This window comes from Fonsecaea monophora (assembly GCF_001642475.1).
Source record: "Fonsecaea monophora strain CBS 269.37 chromosome Unknown Scaff73, whole genome shotgun sequence".
Taxonomy (NCBI): Eukaryota; Fungi; Ascomycota; class Eurotiomycetes; order Chaetothyriales; family Herpotrichiellaceae; genus Fonsecaea; species Fonsecaea monophora.
Genome location: NW_019174004.1, coordinates 20,719 through 37,351, shown reverse-complemented (window position 1 = coordinate 37,351; position 16,633 = coordinate 20,719). Strand labels below are relative to the sequence as shown.

General features: G+C 52.7%; 5 protein-coding genes across 5 annotated transcripts; 2 read left to right on the top strand and 3 right to left on the bottom strand.

Moving 5' to 3' along the window:
• Positions 1-549: 549 nt before the first annotated feature.
• Positions 550-5,787, top strand: AYO21_08419 (hypothetical protein; the record flags this gene model as incomplete). The annotated part of the gene is made up of 1 exon (XM_022658363.1): positions 550-5,787. The coding sequence occupies one exon, from the start codon at positions 550-552 to the stop codon at positions 5,785-5,787; it is 5,238 nt and encodes a 1,745-aa protein (XP_022509294.1).
• A 533-nt stretch (positions 5,788-6,320) lies between these two features.
• Positions 6,321-7,211, bottom strand: AYO21_08418 (hypothetical protein; the record flags this gene model as incomplete). Its single annotated transcript, XM_022658362.1, has 1 exon — positions 6,321-7,211. The coding sequence occupies one exon, from the start codon at positions 7,209-7,211 to the stop codon at positions 6,321-6,323; it is 891 nt and encodes a 296-aa protein (XP_022509293.1).
• Positions 7,212-8,139: 928 nt separating this feature from the next.
• AYO21_08417 (hypothetical protein) lies at positions 8,140-10,533 on the bottom strand (the record flags this gene model as incomplete). Its single annotated transcript, XM_022658361.1, has 1 exon — positions 8,140-10,533. The coding sequence occupies one exon, from the start codon at positions 10,531-10,533 to the stop codon at positions 8,140-8,142; it is 2,394 nt and encodes a 797-aa protein (XP_022509292.1).
• A 490-nt stretch (positions 10,534-11,023) lies between these two features.
• On the top strand, positions 11,024-14,101 carry AYO21_08416 (UV excision repair protein Rad23; the record flags this gene model as incomplete). The annotated part of the gene is made up of 8 exons (XM_022658360.1): positions 11,024-11,114; positions 11,167-11,522; positions 11,578-12,108; positions 12,740-12,787; positions 12,849-12,921; positions 12,983-13,062; positions 13,119-13,856; positions 13,910-14,101. 8 exons carry the CDS (start codon positions 11,024-11,026, stop codon positions 14,099-14,101), a joined length of 2,109 nt encoding a protein of 702 aa, XP_022509291.1.
• Positions 14,102-14,730: 629 nt separating this feature from the next.
• Positions 14,731-16,113, bottom strand: AYO21_08415 (hypothetical protein; the record flags this gene model as incomplete). Its single annotated transcript, XM_022658359.1, has 1 exon — positions 14,731-16,113. One exon carries the CDS (start codon positions 16,111-16,113, stop codon positions 14,731-14,733), a length of 1,383 nt encoding a protein of 460 aa, XP_022509290.1.
• Positions 16,114-16,633: the final 520 nt, after the last annotated feature.

The following is a 16,633-nucleotide window of genomic DNA, read 5'->3' as shown; positions in this document are numbered from 1 at the left end:
TGATACCAGACGATGGCGATGAGGTTTCCAGGCTTAGGTAAGCGACTACCTGCCCAATCGCAAGGCATGCCTAATGGTCCCTCCTCCTGAACGGGACCCCCTATATTGGCCGTCTTGGCCGTCATAATAGCCCCGGTTGTTCTTCGGGGCCTCGTCGCGGTGGCGAACAACGCTGCCTGCGGCTCCTTACGCGGGAACTCGTAACCCCATCGACGTCAGCCTTGTTGCAGCCTCGCGTAGACATTCTGTTGCCCTCCTGCATGAGTCGTTCAAAACACCAACCACTGTTTCTCTATCATTCTCCGCCTTTCCTACGTATCTTCCGTCGGTATCACCTATTCGCACTAATTCCTCCCTCATAGGCTTTGTCCTAAGAAATGTCCTCCATGCGGGTCATCCATTCACATCGATGACATTCATCACCACCAAGCCTTCTCAGCACGGGCCCCGAAACCTACATCGTTGCTCCAACCCCGCCGCTTGTCTCTCTGGTCTTCCTACACCCAGAACTGTTCGCTTGAGCTGACAGTCGAAATACCTGGTGGCACAATGGACTTCGATGCACTGCGTGCGCGCACGCTGCGCTCAGGCGCCGATGAGGAGGCTGTAACAGTCAACACAAGGGCTTTGATTGACAAAGTGTTGGCTAGGTATTCTGGAGAATGGACTGTGTTGCGAGAGTTGTTGCAGAACGCGGCAGATGCATCAGCAACAAAGATCACTATCAAGTTCGAGACGCTGCCCTCAGCCACGGTTCCTGTCCCCACTGATTCCTCAACATCAAGTCTTTTGAGGCATACGGTGCTACATCATACTTTAAAGAGGCTGGTCGTGACAAACAATGGACAGCCATTCAACGAGAATGACTGGAACAGGTTGAAGCGAATTGCAGAGGGAAACCCAGATGAGACCAAAATTGGTGCATTTGGGGTTGGGTTCTATTCCACTTTCGCAGACTGCGAGAACCCTTTCGTCTCCTCCGGAAAGGAGGCCATGGCATTCTTTTGGAAGAACAACTCGTTGTTCACGCGGCGGTTACAACTACCAGACACCGAGTCCTCCACAGACACAAACTTCGTCCTAGACTACCGGGACACCACATCTCCGGTCCCTCCTTTGCTACCTCTGGCACAGTTTCTAGCGAACAGTCTGACCTTCGTTGGACTAGAAAATATAGAGCTCTGGCTCGACGAGTGGAAGTTGGTGTCCCTGCAGAAGAAGACATCCCCGAGTTACGACGTACCAGTCCCTCGGGACATTGAGCCCAAGACAAGTGAGGGCTTCATGAAAATTACAAAGGTTTCCAAAGAAATTGCACAGATTGATGGCCAGTGGATGAGCGTCATTGGCTGGAAAGCCACAAGGGACACGGTTCGGTCAACCGAGAAAGACTCGGCTCCCTCCCTCCGCAAATTCTTCTCCCGGCTGGCGGGAACAGTCCAGGACGAGAGCCAGACAGAAGTAAGACCTGATCGCTCGGTCGAGGCTGATCAGTTGGCGACGAAAGTGTCTGCCACGGTCTTTCTGAATGTGAATACGGCCACCATCAAGACATTTACAGGCCAGAAATTCAATGAAGAGCTGGAACGGGCAACCAAGAAACCACCTCCAAAGTTCACCAAACTCGCCATCCTGACTGCTCCCTATATAGAGGATGCCAGCCTTGCGAACGCGTCCGCTGCCGGTGATGTCTTTGGCACGGTCCTGCCAAGCAGGGGTGGTAAGATATTCATTGGCTTTCCCACGCATCAGACGACTGGGTTGAGCGCACACATTTCCGCGCCCTCTGTCATTCCAACTGTTGAACGCGAGTCTATCGATTTGAACGCCAGATACGTGAGGACGTGGAACATGGAGATGCTTCGTGCTGCCGGTATTGTCTGCCGCGTTGCATGGTCCTGTGAGATGCAAGAGCTCAAGGAAAAGACCCTTCGAGAAGCCAATGGCAGATCCAAGATCCGTATGGAAGAAGTGAATCCTTTCTTGGACGAGGCAATCACTACATTCAAGAATTTTACCTTTAAAGAGTCAACACCTTCAGCTTCGATCGGTCAGCTCCTTGAAGATGCTTTCTGGACATGCAGTAAGAGAGCATCCATTGAGGTGGTTTCCACATGCGGAGTCCTTCCCACTCACGACGTCCGTATCGCTCCCAAGGACCTGAGTTTCATGGAAGGTATTCCCATTCTTCCCGAAAAATTGGTTTCTGAAGCCAATGTGTTGGTGTCCAAGCTGGTCGACTTCGGTCTCCTAACTGAAGTCACCGTGACCGACATCAAATCTGCACTCGAGTCGAGTCCTCTAACCACTGCGCAAGTGGCCGAGTTTTTGAGCTGGCTCACAAAACAAGCAACCCGGGGAAAACTCGATAAGCCTACCATATCAAATCTACTGGCGGTCGCTGTAGCAAACGACGACAGACCAGAGGGGAACAGAAGTCCACTTCTTCAACTTGGAGAAATCCGTCATTTCTTGAACCCCAGCCGAACACCCGTCGACTTCCCAGTCCCTCCGTCAGTAATGCCTTTCAAGTTCACAAAGGGCATGGGCAAGCACGAGCTAGAGAGCCTCGGATGGGAGGAACTGCAATTGGTGACTTGGGTACGCTGGCTGATCGCTCAGTCTGGAAATCGTCAAGTCCTTGCCGAAAACCAGGACATCACAAAATCTGCAGAATTCAGCTCGCAGGTTTTGCCTCTCCTTTCGAAACAATGGGATTCGCTCAGCCAACCCTCGAAGTCCTCGTTGGTAGAATTACTCGTCAAGCACACAGTTATCCCAACGAAATTCGGGATGAGAAAGCCAGGTGACGCTTATTTTCCAAGTGTCAAGCTATTCGATGATTTGGCGATAATCGAAGGTCTTGGGAGTGTCAAGGACAAGTTCTTGCTCGCCCTGGGAGTGCGCAAGACCGTGGAGTTGGGAGTGGTCTTCGAGCGACTGCTGGCACTGGAACCCAAATCTGCCAAAACCGTTGGCAGCGCGAAGCCACAGTGGAGTCACGTCGATCTGATCAAATATCTGGCTTCTGTACGTGACGACATCCCCTCGGCCGATATACAAAAGCTCAAAAGCACCCCTATCTGTCCCAGCCAGCTCAAGGGCAAGGACGGAGGCGAGTCTACAGAACGCTACAGAGTAAGCGAGCTGTTCGAGCCACGGCACGATCTGCGCGAACTCGGGCTCCCTGTCCTGGCTTGGCCTGGCCCCTACCGAAGTAACACGCCCGAAGGAAAGTTCTTGAACGCGCTCGGTCTACGCACCACGCCTCTGGTCCCGGAACTGATCCAGATCATGGCGGAGGCGGGCAAGAAAGGACCCAAATATGATCTTGACCGCCGAGATAGAGCGCTGGCGTATTTCTTGTCTCACCACCACGCTCATGGCTATGGTTTGTTTGATTATCAGAGCATCATGCTTCCGTTCTTGCCGCTTGAGAACAAGCCCGACCAACTTGCGACTCCAACGCAGTGCTTTGCGAATGAAGGCGCTGCTTTACTCGGGTTTGATATCCTGAAACGAGATTGGATTCCACATGCCACGAAATTCGGCGTTAGGGAGCATCCACCCATGGATCTCTGCATCAACATCCTTTCTAAAAGACCACCAGTCACATTCCACGATGCTCGGGCTATCTTTACATATTTCGCGAGCCGGCTAGCAGAGATCAACACTCACACCGTGTCGAGACTGAATGTCATGAATTTTATTCCCATCTTCCCCAAGAACAAGGAGAAGTCGGCACCCAAGCTTCACACATCACCTCGAGCCTGTTTTCTAGGCGAAAGTGAGGCTTTCGGGGAGATCTTCCATTATGTCGATTTCGGCGCTGAAGCGAACTCGTTTCTCATCAGATGCGGTTCCAAGCAAGAGCCTTCTAAACTAGAAATTGCACAGATCCTTGTGAGGGAGCCTGCGCGGATTTCTGCAACTTTCCGCAATGCCGAAAAATACATGGCACTGCTCCGCAGCATGGCCGAAGCTGCTAAAACCCTGAAGAAGAACAAAGACCTCTGGGCAGAGATGAAGAAGGCACCATTCCTTCTTGCAAGCAGGGAACTTCCCCCAGCGGCGCCGTCGGCAGAGAAGCGGACGAGCCCAGCCGACGATTCCGATAATCTCGACGAGGAAGAGACCCTGGGAATCCGCGAATTTCAACTATGCAGTGCCGAAGATGCTATCATCATTGACGATTACATCAACTACAACCTGTTCAAGGCAAGCATCCTAGCAGCACCCCAGGAAGAAAGTCTCGAGGACTTTTACTTGGCTCTAGGATCCCCATTGCTCAGCTCTCTAGTGGAAGAGGCCGCTCGACATGGCCCTAGAGTGCATGACCAGAAGCCCGCAGAGAAATTACAGAAACAGATATTGGAAAGATCAACGCTATTTCTACATGAGCAGCCACCAGACACCATCAAGCACGACGCAAAGTGGTTGGAGAAGAATCTGCAGGTCCAGCTCGTGTCATCCATCTCTTTGAGAAGATCATTGCGTGGAAGAAACGTCAGTCACACGGAAAAGCGGACGGCTGTAATCACAGCGGTCAACAGAGAGTACACCTTGTGGATTACAGGTGCAAAGCCAGACCTCTATCAAGTCAGCCAGGCTTTGGTCCACATCTTGCTTACGAGACCCAAATTACATTCTGCGATCACTCTAGAAATGTTGTTGAAGACAGACTTGCTTGACCTCCGCGCACGAGGTTTCAATGTTTCTCGCATTCTGCGACAGAAGGCGGCAGAGGCTCGGCTTGCTGAGAGTAAGAGACAACAAGAACTTGAGGAGCAACAAAAGAGGATTGAAGAGGACGAAAGGGCGTGGCGAGCCTCTCAAGAGCAAGCTGCTAAGGATAAAGCTCCACGCAACTATGTCCCCGGTGGGTTTCCAGACTCACCCGACAGTAGAGCGCTGGCAGGTCCGGAACCCAGCACACCCGCTCCAGTTGGCAATGAGGACATGCGGAAGCATGGTCGTAATCTGTTTTCCAATCTGTCGCGTCAACTTGGACTGGGGAACAACCGTCACATCCAACAGATGCTCGGTCGCAGTGAAGATGAGCCTCGAGCGATCACAGGCGGTGAAACGGCTGACCTCCCTCCTCCCTATCAATACGACCAACAGAGTGGTCAGACCAGGTCGGCTGGATCACCAGTCACCGCTCCCCATCAACTCCGCGAGAATCTTCTCACTGCCATCAAAAAGTCCCGTGCTCACAACTCCTCGGAGTTGTTCAGTCGTGGAGAAACCAATGTCCTTCAAGAGACCAAATCCTACTGCGACGAGCACCCTGCCCATGATCTCACTTTTGTCGCCGAGATCAAGGATGGTATCCAGTGCTTTCTCTCGCCTTCGTCTGCGGGCAACTCCTCCCAATTCCTCCAACAGCACTCTTCTGGGCTAACGGCATTTGCCGGCCTTCTGAAATCGATAGGAGAAGTGTTTTCCCTCAGCCCACGCACGCTGAATATCTTTTTCGAAACATCGGGAAAGACCATCGGCTTCAACAGGAACGGAAGCATATTCTGCAATTATCGGTATTTTGAACAACTGCATGAGCGAAGCATGGCCACAGCGGGGAAAGATGGATACAGTGAGGCTTTTGTCTACTGGTGGGTGATCCTCTGTCATGAGCTGGCGCACAACCTTGTCGGCGATCACAGTTCAGATCACAGCTATTACACCGAGGGTTTCGTGGCTCAGTACTTTACCAAGGTGGTCACGATTTTAGGAAAGACCCAGGCACCGCAAAATGCAGGTATAGAGGCCCCTCTCGTCGAGATATGAACGGACGATTAGAAGGAGGGGCTGTTTGAACAGGTTCATTGGGTCAGGTTGGGTGGTATCGGCCGGGACTAGGTGCCTACGGCTTTTGTTGTTCTTAAAGGTCAGCACGAGCGTCGGACCTTTATTTACTGTCGGCGCAAGATCTGGGAGGCAAACGACTCTTCTCCAGGTACTTGATAGAACAGAGGATGTGGTAGTTGAAATGTGTGTCTATCCTCGAAGAATCTCCAGATGTATAGATTATGCACAAGACTAGAAAAGGCAATGAGAGCGCATTATTCCTCTCCCTCACAAGAAAAAATAATCAGACTTGCAGACTCTATTTAAATAGATGACACCGTCCCAGCTCTTGGTGTCGGGCACATTTTCTATAAACATCTCATTTGGTTCCTGGGTATAATGTAGCCAAGCAAGTTAACTGGCATGTGCGAGGAGTTTGCAACGTCGTCTGTAAGTGTCCTGAGTCGACAGATAGATCTACGGAGAGGTCGCAAACAGCCCTCAGACTCTTCCCCTTCCTCTGCTTTGGTCTTTTACTTCCACGCGAGCATCTCGCACTGTATCCCGGCCATCCAGGCGTCTTCGGTATCCGCCCACTTGTGGACGGCATCCAGGGTCTGCTGGATCTCGTCCTCGGTGATGCCCGCGTCCAGCCAGCTTTGGCGGAATGGGTCGCCCTGCTTCAACTGGCCCGCGGCGCGCCAGGCCAGCCACTTCCTGGTGTCGGGCCCGGCGAAGACGGAGGCACCGGCGCCGATGCGGACCTTGCGGGCGTCGTCGGTGTCGAAGCCCACGCTGCGCAGCAGGGCGGGCATGCTCGTGGCGGGCGAGTCGACATCGTCAACGTTATCGGCCGTGACGCCGTGGCGCACCGCGCGCGTCGCGTTCTGCACCCACAGGCGGTCGAGGCCCGAGGCGCGTGGGTAGAAGTGCTGCTCGGCGCCGTCGCGCGTGGCCAGCACGCCGCCGGGCTTGAGCACGCGGCGCATCTCGCCCAGCGCACGGCGCGCCAGGTCCAGCGGCACCATGTGCCCGATCACCTGGGACGCGAAGACGACGTCGAACGTCTCGTCCGCAAACGGGAGCCGCTCGAGCACGTTGCCCTCCTGGAACACGACGCTGCCGGGGCCCGAGTTTGGGATCTTGATCTCTGCCGCCGCCGCCGCCGCCGCCACAGCTCTGGCCTTCTCCAGCACCTCCGCTGAGATGTCGATGCCCACGGTCGCACCTGCGCTAGCGTACCTGGCCAGTCCTGTCGTGATGGTCCCGGGCCCGCAGCCCACGTCGAGGATGTGGTCCGTCGTCTTGATGTGGGGGAGCAGGAAGCCGGCGTCCGACTCGGCCGTACGTGTCAAGTGTGTTGCTACTGTATAGTTGGAGTGGCCCTGCGTGTAGCTGTTATTGAGGGTGTTTGGGTGCGCCATGCTTTCTTTCTTTCTTTTGTGTACCCCTCTCACTCGCTCTCTTGTAACTGTGTGTCGTCTTTCTCCCTCTTGTAAGTGTGTAGAGACCAGCTTGAGGTTTTGGCCCTGTTGCGACCCGAGCGACGCCCCAGGAATTTTTATACTTCCTCGAACCCAGCCGATTCTTGCCCCTGTTAAAAGGCTGAGCCAGTGCAATGGTTCCCCCACACAGAGGTTGACATCCCCCTAGAATGGAGATAGGGGCCCTTTTACGAGCACAGAACCCCGGGACCGGAGGGACTTTGACCGCCCTTGCATAAAATCCGGGCCGGTCAAGGAGACGGTAACGCGTCGTGCCGGTCGGCCTTCGGTGGAACGATCCCCGGCAGGGAGGGAAAGCGACCTTGGAATTCAAGTCCTGCAGAGACCAGCACAGGGCGGCTAACCATATTTCTCGACGCCCGGAATTACTAAAGTGGTAGGTGAGTAGGTGAGAGGTTGGGGGAAGATCGTCATGACGGGTCCCGGATTGTTGTCCTGCGCTGCGAGGTCTTTGGCTTGTTCTGTGGGTCTGTGTTGAAATGAAAACAGATAGAATGCATGAATGAACGAGTAGGTGCATGAGTGAGTGACTCTCAAACAAAGTCTCTTGTATTCCGCTGCCCTTGCGAGTGCTGTTGATTGAACTTGATATCCTGTTATACCACGGACACCCACGATTGCCCATCCAAATCGTTCCGAAACATCCCGCATCAGAAAACAAGGAATTCCCCCCAATAGTAACTCTGCAACCTGGCTTGTTGAATTTGCCAAATGTGCTGCTGTAGTAACAATGCTTGCCAAAGCCTTTTCCTCTCCCCAAAACCGCAAATGTTGAAAACTCCCTGTCGGTAGCTTATCCCAACCTTTAAGCCATTGGCACCTCCAGAAAAATGTACGCTCAAATTCATCAGTTCATTTGAAAGCCTCGTAAAACACTGTCCAACTTTGTCATCATTTCCTCCCATTCCTGCTCCTCGTCGCTGAGCACAGTGATCGCTCCGCCGGCTCCAATTCGCCACTTCATCATCTTTTCGCCTGTACTGTGGTCCATCTCTGTCTGGTCGTCGTTCGAGAAGGCGGTGCGTATACACACCGACCAAGCGCCGTTGCCACCGACATCCATGTACCCGATAGCCCCAGAGTAGACACCACGCTCTCTTTGCTCCAGACGGTGGAGGATCTCGCAGGACCGCTTCTTGGGGGCTCCCGTCATACTGCCCGGTGGCAGCGTGCGAGTAAGTGCTCTCACGCCGTAACTAGTCATCTCTTTCGCGTGTTCGCTGGACTTTGGATCCGCTGTTGGGGAATGTGGAACGTGGGCATGGATGTGCGAAACCAGCGAGTAGACCGTTTCTGACTCGACCACATCACATAATTTCACCACCTCAACTTTCGCGTCACGGCCCACGGTGCTGTATAGGTCATGCCGGATAAGGTCTGCAATCATCAAGTTCTCGGCGCTTTCCTTCGCAGACGACAAGATCGCAATAGCTTTGGCAAGGGTCGTCTCCGGAGTTTTCTTGACCGTTCCTTTCATGGGGATCATGTCGATAGCGCCGTTCTCGGCAGACCAAGAGAGGAACTGCTCGGGCGAAGAGGAGAGGATGGTGGTTTTGTGGAGGCGGACGAATGATGCAAAAGGAACAGGGTTGTGTTGTTGAATGTTGTTGTAAAGCAGCCAGGAGCCATCGGGGACAGCAGGTGTTGTGACAGTTGCCTCAGTAGTGAGACATAGTTCGTATGAGTTGCCAGCGAGAAGCTCGGCTTGACATTCGCGAATGCGAGAAATATACGTGTCGTGGTCCGGGAGGGCAAAGGTTGTCGAGGACAAAACCTGGCGCAATCGGTCGGTTTCAGAACGACTCAAAGCTGCTGTTACTTGGGATAGAGGCATAGTACGCAGCTCATCGACTACTTCATTGACCCAAGCGCTGTCGTTCTTCCTTATTGACTGCACGTGAGCCATCCCGGTATAATGATCAAAGACAATACTGCGTTCCACCCAGAGGAGGCTGAGCTCAGGCGTGGAGACCGGTATTCTGGTGTCTTCTGGCACATCAAGATGCAATGATGCTGTTCCAAATTCATACGACAGAAACCCCATGAAGCCACCCCTGAATGGGACTTCAGATGTAGCATGCTCTCGAAGAGTCTTGCTAGCAAGAAAAGCTTCCAGGTTTTCCACCAAATGTTCGCGAGCGAGCAGGTGATTGGTAGCAGAGCCGGACCCTTGTGAGAGCGTAGCACATCCGCCACTATATTCCAAGTGAAAACTGCATTCGTCAGGGAAGGCGTATATGCTGTATTGACCCCTTTTGGTAGACTCCAGCATCACAGAAGCGTTGGGTGGTGATCTTTGATGGCATAGATTGGCAATAGCCCTACTCCCGAGCGGTAGATGTAGGGTCTTCTGACAGATGGTGCCGTTGCACGACTTTGAGAGTAACTCTAACTTTTCAGACAAGACAGTGCTCTCACGAGCAATAGCTACTTCCGCAAAATTGCGAGAAGGCGCCTCTGTGGCAGACTCAAGATCTCGATGGACAGCGTTGTGTTTTCTTGTAGCATCCCACCACTGTTCGACGACCGTTTGGCAAGTCAAACTGGACTTGCACGATTCAGGGTGAAACTGGACACCGTGAAACGCAAAGTGCTTGTGTCTGACTGCCATGACCCAACCATCGCTATCCCAGGCCAGGACCTCCAGATTGTTGCATGTCTGGTATGGCGATAGTTCAGCCAAAGTGTCGAAAGGGCCTGACACAGTAGATGGCAGACTGCGCAGGGACAACATGCTCTCACTCGAGGCAGAGGAACTTGGACGACTCGGGGATCCATTTCGCTTGAATGATCTCAGGCGAGCCCCTAAGCTATTGTAATTTGTAGCAATAATGCTTCCTGAACGACAGAAGATATCCGTATCGGTGTGGTATATCACCTTAGCGTGTCCGTGGCATGGCAGATCCAGGCGCACAACGGGGATTCCATGCTGAACACATAGGCTCTGGAAACCTAGACATATGCCCAATACTGGAATATTGTCTTTGGCGGCACAGGCCCAGACCTTGTTGTAAAGACCAACATCTGACTCATTATGTGGATTTCCCGGGCCAGGACCCAGGACTATTGCATCGAAACTGGCAAAGAATGCCTGCGGAGAGCGGTTGAATTGGGTCGGGATATCACAATCGATCTTGACCACAGTGACTTCGACTTGGAGGTGCTCATGAAGAAGAGCAACTATATTCTCTGCGAATGAGTCGTAGGCATCGACAAAGAGGATCGACCCTTGAGATGGCATGGATACCGTCTAAGCCAGTTTGATAGAAGTAGAGAAATTGTTCCTTTCACTTATTGGAGAACGACAAATAGTGGCACAGTCGTAGACCCAAACCAGAGACACCAAAAGAAACCATGGACAGAGTAGAAATAGACAAGTAAAAGAAGACCTACCTCCCCCTGTCTACGAAAACAACCATCGGGAGAAGATGGCGATCTTACAGTCATTCCGACCCGTTTTGATGCTGCGAGGATGAAATTTTGACAACGAATCAAAATGTTTTGCCGGAGGCGCCAAGATGATCATCTGCTCCGCCGTAGCGAAACTTTAACCGCCACGCCCTTTTTGGACACAACCACATGCACTAATATCCCAGCCATCTTCACACCCAACAGATGGCTCATATCAGAAAACAGTGAAGTGTGCGTGGAAAAGGACACGATATTGGCGCCGGTGGGCTTCTTCAAGACCCGCTCAAGATGACCACACCCGCTCTCGAGAATCAGCAATCATGGCCGACCTCAAAGACGACCTGACCGAGAAAGCCCACTTCGACCCTAATTGGATCGCCTGGAATGGAGGGACCTTACACTCGAATAATGGTGAGCGACGAGCTACTTACGGTGTTCTGGCCACTGACCTCTTTTCTCCCAGTACTCTTCTATTTCGCGACGTCCCCATTCTTTGATCATGTCTCGGGCAACCAGTCGCTCTTCACCCAGTGGGCGGGCACGCCAAACCAGAATGACATCCTCGGCACGAGGGCGAAATTTGAGGCCAACCTGCGACATCAGCGCGGTATCCAGTATGTCGTCGAACATGATCCTCTGGAGGAGCAAGTTGTCCTGGACGGACCGAAGGGGCCCGAGAAGTCCAATGTCTGGGTTATTCGCAAGCAGAACCGTGAAAATGAGCGAGACGACAGCATTACGATCTTGGGCTACTACTACATTGTCAACAACGTAATCTATCAAGCGCCTTCAGTTGCCAGCGTTCTGAACTATCGTCTGGTAAGTCCGAATCCTATATGTCGAGTTGACGCTGTATTGACTTGAGCCCATGTAGCTGAATACGGTTTCCGCGCTTAGCAAAGTATTCACAGCTCCAGCGGACCTATCCTTCTTTTCAGTCGCTCATGGCCATACTTACCATAAACCTATCCAGCAGTCGGCACCACAGAATATCCTGAGTGCCTCACAGCAGGGTAATGAACCACCGCCAACACCAGGATCAGCACCGGCGCCTCAGCCTGCTACTACCGAGAAAGCTGCAGCCCCTCCCGAAGCACAGGAGGAAACCAATGGCGGGAGTCGAACAGCTTGGGATGCGCTTCGAATGACATTGCAGTTCGGCAAGGAATACGTGGATGAGCTTCCACTAGTTGGCGAACCAGGAAACTTCCGATTCTCGAAGAGCAAAGATGCCAATATGACAGCTGGCCAGACCAAAGGTCAAGGCCTAGCCACTCCTACCGGAACCCCTAGTCAATCCCGAGCAGCTTCGGCCATGCCTGTGACATCTAGCAACCCGCCTGCGGGTACCAAGGGCACTAGGGCGCCAGAAAGAATTGTGACGCTATCTGAGGGAGTAGCAAAGGTGAAACGGAGAAAGAGTAAACCAGGGGAGCCCAGCCCATGAGGCTCCAGCGGTGTAGCCGTGCGCGTACACTTCAATCGGATGATAGGAGGTGTGATACACGCCACTACACAGATGCATCTCTTTGGGTAGTGAGATGATTGCAAAATCAAACAAGCTTGATGACTGCCTAGCCATTCAGTCGATCAGAATACATCAACAGTAGCAGACACCTGTCATAGCAAACCTGACAGGACCAGGGGGATTTGCGGTCACGTGGACTCCAGTTTTACAAGGCTCCCTCATGTGGCAGGCAGCGCGAGGCAAGCGTCACCAGCCTGCGACCTGCGACCTGCGATTTGCGACCCTTGACGCTTGTCCCCTTCGCCGCATTTGTTCATCTTGTCTTTTACCTCAACTTGAACATCCCTCCCAAAAAAAAGAGGAATCAGGCCACTCATTTTCTTTGAGTGCCATCTTCGTTATCTTGACTTCTTTCTTATCAACTGAACCCTAGAGTCCTCGACCCTGTGACATTCCGCTGACCGAGTCCAAACACTTTACTGTGTGTGGCGGGGCAAGATGAAGCTCTCCTTCAGAGTCCGTATACCTAGTCCATCGCTGGTTCGACAGTCCTTAATGCCTGTGACAGGATCTCAAGCAACAAAAGTTCACGATCGATGCCGAGCCATCGGACACAGTACGCATTTTACCCTTCCCCAACTACCTGAAGCAGACACAGGCTTACCCCATCTGGTCAGATCGCGCAGGTGAAAGAGAAGATTGCCGCAGAGAAAGGATGGGACTCCTCGCAGCAGAAACTTATCTATGCTGGTATGCGAATCCCTAGGCCTCCCCCATGCGATTCCCCTTGAGATATCTGACCTCGAAACAGGCAAGGTCCTCGCCGACGCCAACACTGTCGAATCATACAAAATTGAAGAAAAGGGTTTCATTGTTTGTATGATATCAAAGGTTGGTCTTCATGCTATGTTTAAAGCTATAGTGCACTGATGGCGTGTTCACTTTAGCCAAAAGCTGCTCCTGCGGCCAAGTCTGGCAGTCCTTCCACGCCAGCTCCGTCAACCTCGACCTCGACCTCCACACCCGCCGCACCAGTTGCTCCTCAACCCAACCCGTCTACAGTTTCAAATCTACCCTCAACGCCCACGCCTGCCCAAAGCACAACCACGTCGGCCGCCGCTGGATCTGGCTTCAACGATCCATCGGCGTTCCTGATCGGGAATCGCAATGAAGCGACCATTCGTGAGATGGAGGCTATGGGATTTCCCAGGCCAGAAATAGACCGTGCACTACGGGCGGCTTTTTTCAACCCGGACCGAGCCATCGAGTATCTGCTGAGTGGTATCCCCGATAACATTCAGTCGGAGCAAAGACAAGCGGCCGCGGGAGCTACCGCATCGAATCCGGCATCACCCCCTGCACCCCAGCCTGCTCAGCCTGCTCAACCCGCCCAGCCCGCCCAAGCCGCCTCGCCTACTGGGGACGAGCCCATCAACTTGTTCGAAGCGGCAGCACAGGCCGGTCGGCCAGGAGGTGGAAGAAGAGCCCCAGCGGGAGGTCAAGGAGGGGTAGCGACAAACATGGATTTCCTGCGAAACAGCCCGCACTTCCAGCAACTCAGACAATTTGTCCAGCAGCAACCTGCGATGCTCGAACCTATCTTGCAGCAACTTGCCGAGGGTAATCCCGAGCTTGCACAGATGATCGGTTCAAATCAGGATCAGTTCCTTCAGCTGCTGGCGGAGGTGAGTACAAGAGACCAGGTTTCGAAACCGGCGAGGCTGACTTGACTCTGTAGGATGCTCAAGATACTCTCCCGCCTGGAGCAACCCAGATCCATGTGACCGAGGAGGAGCGAGACGCTATCGAACGGCTCTGCCGGCTTGGCTTTCCCCGTGATCAGGTCATCCAGGCCTACTTTGCTTGTGACAAGAATGAGGAACTAGCTGCGAACTTCCTCTTCGAGCAGCCTGATGACGAAGAGCAGTGATTCTGGGAATTCCATCGCCATTAGCGCCATATCATCACAACTGGGGTTCGAACTCGAAAGTGGAGTTCTGGTGCCGTGCGCAATACTTCTTTGGATGGTCTACGTCTGACATCAGGAGTCGACGACCGATTTGGTCGCTCATGAGCATGAGGAGAGAGCCTTTCAAGCCTTTTGACGGTGATAATGGGGGTTTGCTAAAGGCAACGACAGAGATGATCATGTACTGGGAAGCCCACGCCGGCTATGCATATTCCAGGACATAGTGCAAGTTCACCTCCCGGTGCCAGTCAAAGTCCCATAGCTAGTCTAGCCAAGTTTTCATGTCTGATGGAGCAACCAAAAGGCAAACAAGCGGCCGACATGGGCTACAAGCTCCAGGCCCGAGACAATCCACCCTACAACACTCCTGCTGGTAGATCAAAGGAATGAATGAAGAATTACCCCGTCGACCATCCGCCAGGCAATTTAAGGCACTTTGTTTCAGTCCCCTGAATTGGAAGTAGAGACTTGTGACATCTACAGAACACACCAATCGCAGTCGATTACGCGTTTGCTTTAGAATGTTTGTGGACATTCCTATCCACCACCAGGGAGAGTTCCCAGCGCAATCCACGGCCAGGCCCCGCTCTTCAGAGATCGAGGCTGGGATCATCTGTTGGACTATCTGGGGTTATTGTGGTCGTGCTGACTCTCCTCTGGTCTTGTTCTTCAGGCGCCGCTGTGGTGTGAATCACAGCCGAACTTGATACCCTGCCGGCGTCTTCAAACGAGTCTGCCTCTTGAACCAAATCCTCCCGACCCTCGTTGTTCTCTGCCTTCCTGACATTTACTTGTTCCGCCGTAAGCTTCTCCCCCGTGTGTGCATCCACGTACTCCACGGGGCCGCAGATGCGGTCGACCCGCCACACGCCCAGTCCTCGTCTGCCCACGACTCTCTCCAACGTAGGCCAAACTCCATCATCCCCAAAATCCAAGTCGTCAAGATTCAAATGTCGGCGGAACACTGCCAAATTGGTCAAGGTCAACTGTGCAGGTGGAATGTTCATATCAATTGCGAAGCTAAAATTGGAGACCGGAGGATAGGTGAATTCCGCCTTCTGGACAGAAAGATGGTTGGAGGAAGTCAGGAGAGGGTTGGAAGCATCAAGACGCCATGCGCTGAGTGGCGCCACCACAAAGATATCCGTCTTCTCTTTGTGTAAGATCAACCGTTCCACAAGTGTTGGATCGCACGTGGGCATGTGCTGCATGAGCATGAAGACCAATTCATTTTGAGGGTAGCCCATCAGGGGAACGGTCGAGATGTTCAGCGATCTGTTGGTCGTAGGATGTGGTGGGTCCGAGCCGAGAAGGAAGGTTGGCGGGGGGTAAGTCTTCCACCAGAAGATTTCAACATTATGGGCGTCCGAGTGGGTTGTGTTCAATGAATGTGTTACTAAGGAAGGCATAGCAAGTTGAGCAGGGATGATTCCACCCTGGTGATATACGCCCATAAGGATTGCGAGAACTCCGTTGAAAATTACCCAAGTAGTCCAGAAAAGTATCGCCCTTATCCTAGAAGATGGAGCACGAATACTTGTCAGTATGAGAGGGACAGCGGGTAGGAGGAACCGCGGTTCTTGGTGCGGGATTAAGCTGAGGAGAAGACATCCCGCACCAGCAGAGGCGAGCCGATTGTTCGAGAGGAGTCCCTTCAGAATGCGAAGATTGAACGGGTAGACAGAGGCGATTAGGAGGATAAACGCTGGGCCGAGAAGTTGAGGCAGGTTGATCAGGATGTGTTGATAATGGGGATGAAGACCGTGTTGCGCAAGATTGCTGGTCTGTGTGTTGTACAGTAGATTATTGAGAGGAGTGATTACTGGACTCTTCCAAACATGGTCGTAGAGTGCACGGAAAGACCTCGTGGCTGACGGTCCAGAATAGTAGGCGGTGTCGATTATGATTGCGATTAGTGTCCAGAAAATGCCGGAAAGTGAAAGGGCAAGAAGGCAGAAAGGTCTCAAATTCATGTCAGCATTGTAACTCGAGGCAGCTGGGCATCAAGGTCGGGTATAATCGACCTAGTACTCACCTATTCCAAAAATGTGGCAAGAGTTGAATGCCGGGTATCACGACGAAGGCGGGAAAAGTAACCCGATTAAAGATTCCGAATACAAAAAGAAACCCTAGGACCGCACTCGAGGCGATTGCTGACCGTTTCTTGACCACCTCCGTCAGCACATGGTCTATCAAGGACCGCGGCAGGTCACATACCTTGTCGCGCAAAATGCGCTCTATCATAACCAGGCTCCACAAAACAAGAAGGGTTTCAACGGAATTTGAAAAGGTATGTGTTTGAAAGGTCCAAGTCACATAGGAGGAAGTGACTAGAATGACGGCCTGAATCCAGCGTCGAGGAGAGCGGACCAACTCATGAACAGCCCAATCCTCCAGGACGAAACTCAGAAGAAACATGACGAGGCGGAGGGTATAATAGATGACGGTGGTATCGACACAATCTCCATCTTCTTCCTGCGCCCAGGTCCATTT